General features: G+C 47.9%; 1 protein-coding gene across 1 annotated transcript in view; it reads left to right on the forward strand.

Annotated features, from left to right (window-relative positions):
• The window catches only part of MSX1 (msh homeobox 1), a 148,213-nt gene that overhangs the window by 141,451 nt on the left and 4,269 nt on the right, over nt 1-2,493 (forward strand). The window contains exon 3 of the mRNA XM_031062849.1: nt 849-975. Coding sequence (XP_030918709.1) covers nt 849-975 — 127 coding nt within the window. The remainder of the gene's footprint in view (nt 1-848; nt 976-2,493) is intronic.

Raw genomic sequence — 2,493 nt, forward strand, 5'->3', positions numbered from 1 at the left:
GCCCGGGAGCCAGCCGCCGAGGTGAGGCAGGTCGGCGCTGGCTGGCAGGGGCAGAGGTGATGCCACACAGGCGCCGGCCCCAAACGCGCCTGGAGGAGCGGCGCTCTTCTCCAGCAGAGTCGACACCTTTGCAAGAGCTTTAAAAGTATATATTAAATTAAATCGGGGTGTTGTCACTGAAGGAAAACCAGTGCCTTAGCCATGGGGCTTTCACCAAGGCAGCCAAGTTCCCTTTTGGGCAGAGCAGAGTCTCGAAGTCTGCTTGACATCTTGAAGCTTAAATAACCGTAAGGCATTGTTACTCCCTGGCAGCAAAGTGCCTCGTTACGCCTGATTGAGCTAATTGCTTTGAAATAGGATATATTATCTATAATTATAGAGATCTTGGAGGAGACGGCCAGCCTTTTCTTTCATCTTTTCCAAGTGCATCATAATGTCGCGATCAAATTAATTTAGGCCACTTGAAATAGTGCCTTCCTTTCAGCCCGACTACTCCGACCCTCAAAGAGCCGGGGACGCCTCGGCGACTGGAGTTTGGCCATCCAAACAGCTCCTGGTGACCTCCCGAGGACCAGTCCAGGTCCCTGAAGCCTTGGATGTAGTTTGGATTATGTTTAATCTAGACAGAAAGGATTAGGGAGAAAGAGAGAAAGGAAGAGAAAAGTAAAGGGGGGCACGGGGCTGCGAAAGACAAAAAGAAAAGAACTGAGGTGTTTTCGCATTTTGCCGACACTCGGAAACCAGCGACGGAATCAGGGAGGGCTTTGAACACTTGAAGGGCTTTGAGGGCTTGTAAAGTCCGCGGGACATTTTTAGCACTTGCGACAGTTCTGGTTCTCTGCCCCCAGGGCTGAGTCTCGCAGAGATGAAGCAAGGCGGCTGAAGGGCGCGCAGGGAGCGCGCAGGCGGTGCCCGGCGCAGCTGAACTGTCCCGGTGCTGCCCGTCCCCAGAGCCGGCTCGTGTCCTGCGGGACTGTCTGGTCTCCTAAGAGCTGCTGTCTCGGGAGAAATAAAGTAGAAACAAGGGAAACAACAACACCCCTCTCCTGAGTTCTGCCTTTAAGTCAAAGATAACGTTTACAAAAGGCAGACAATGCCCTGAATTGGCTTAGCGCTGCCTCATGTCCTTTCTCCCCATCCCCCACGCGCTCCTCCCAGCCCTTGTTGTATTCCCACCGAAATAAAATGCTATGGGTAATGGCTTTGCCTAGCACATTCATTATACTGAAACGGGACTGTTTAAGATGCTAATTGCCCAATATTGTTATCTAGCACAACTGCCTTCGGGGAAACGCCACGGCTCCCAATAAAAACACCGGACTGGAACAAGCACCAATAAAGTCACCTATTTCCCTCTGCCCTTTCACTTCGATTTTCCTTGCAGCCCAGGGCGGAACATAAGAGAGGCACCTAAAAACAAACCAGAGTATCAACAACATGAAACAGGTATTAAAAAAATTCCTAAAATCCAGTGGTGTTTTGGTCACCCAAAGTGCAGTGAGCAAGGAAGGAAGAGTTCGGAAACTAAAAATTTCCCGCTGAACACAGAAGTCAATCTTGAGGGAGATTTCGTTTTACAAAATTTTCTCCATTCCTAACTAAAAACTGGTAGATTTCATTGAGAGAGAAGGGAAATAAAAAATGAGCAAGAAACGAAAGAAACTTTACTGGCATCTTGTTTTCAGCCAAGCAGATGAAAAGCCAGCATGTGAATTAGAATCAAGTCCTTGCTGTAGTGATTGCTACAGTGATTGAAATACCAGCGAGTATGACAGAAATGTAAACACAAAGCGCTCATTGCTGAGAGATAAATAAAGAGCTAATTATCTCATCCTGTCAACTCTAAATGAGAGCGGGATCGCGCTCCCGGTATGGGACGCACACGCATCTCTTCAAACCTCAGCAACATCCCAATGTTCAAATCATTGCGCAAAAAAAAAAAAAAGTGAGGAGGGGGAAAAAAGCCAGCAGCTCTAATTTAAATTTTCATATTTCCATCAAACAACGAGATTGAACTCAGCCCAGGGGCTGCCTCGAGGTCTAATAAACACATCCCTTCTTCTTTTGCATGGTTAAGTTTGGAACCAGGGGAAAAATAATAATAATTTAAAAACTCAAACAAAACAAGATCCTACCTGTAGGATCGGGTGGAGGGGACACTGTGAGACACGATGCATCGATATATGTGCGTGTTTTCTTAGTCGGGGTGGGGTGGGGGTGCATCTTCGAGACGAATACCGGGCTTTGGGAAAATGTCGTGTGATTGGTAGAGCAAACTAATTTTGTCAGGCTGAATGTGCCGATGTCCCAGGGCTAAGGCGCCTTGCTCCCTTGATGCGGGTTAACGTCCTCAATAGTCCCCCTCCAGCTGAAGCCTTTGATCAGACCGCTGCTGGCGCCTAAAAACAACATCACTTGTCTGCCTATTAGAGGCACTGACTAATCGTGACAGATTGTTTATTCTCGCAATTAGCAATGCAGCCTCTTCTCCGA

The sequence above is a fragment of the Geospiza fortis genome, unplaced genomic scaffold (assembly GCF_000277835.1).
Source record: "Geospiza fortis unplaced genomic scaffold, GeoFor_1.0 scaffold666, whole genome shotgun sequence".
NCBI classification, from domain to species: Eukaryota; Metazoa; Chordata; class Aves; order Passeriformes; family Thraupidae; genus Geospiza; species Geospiza fortis.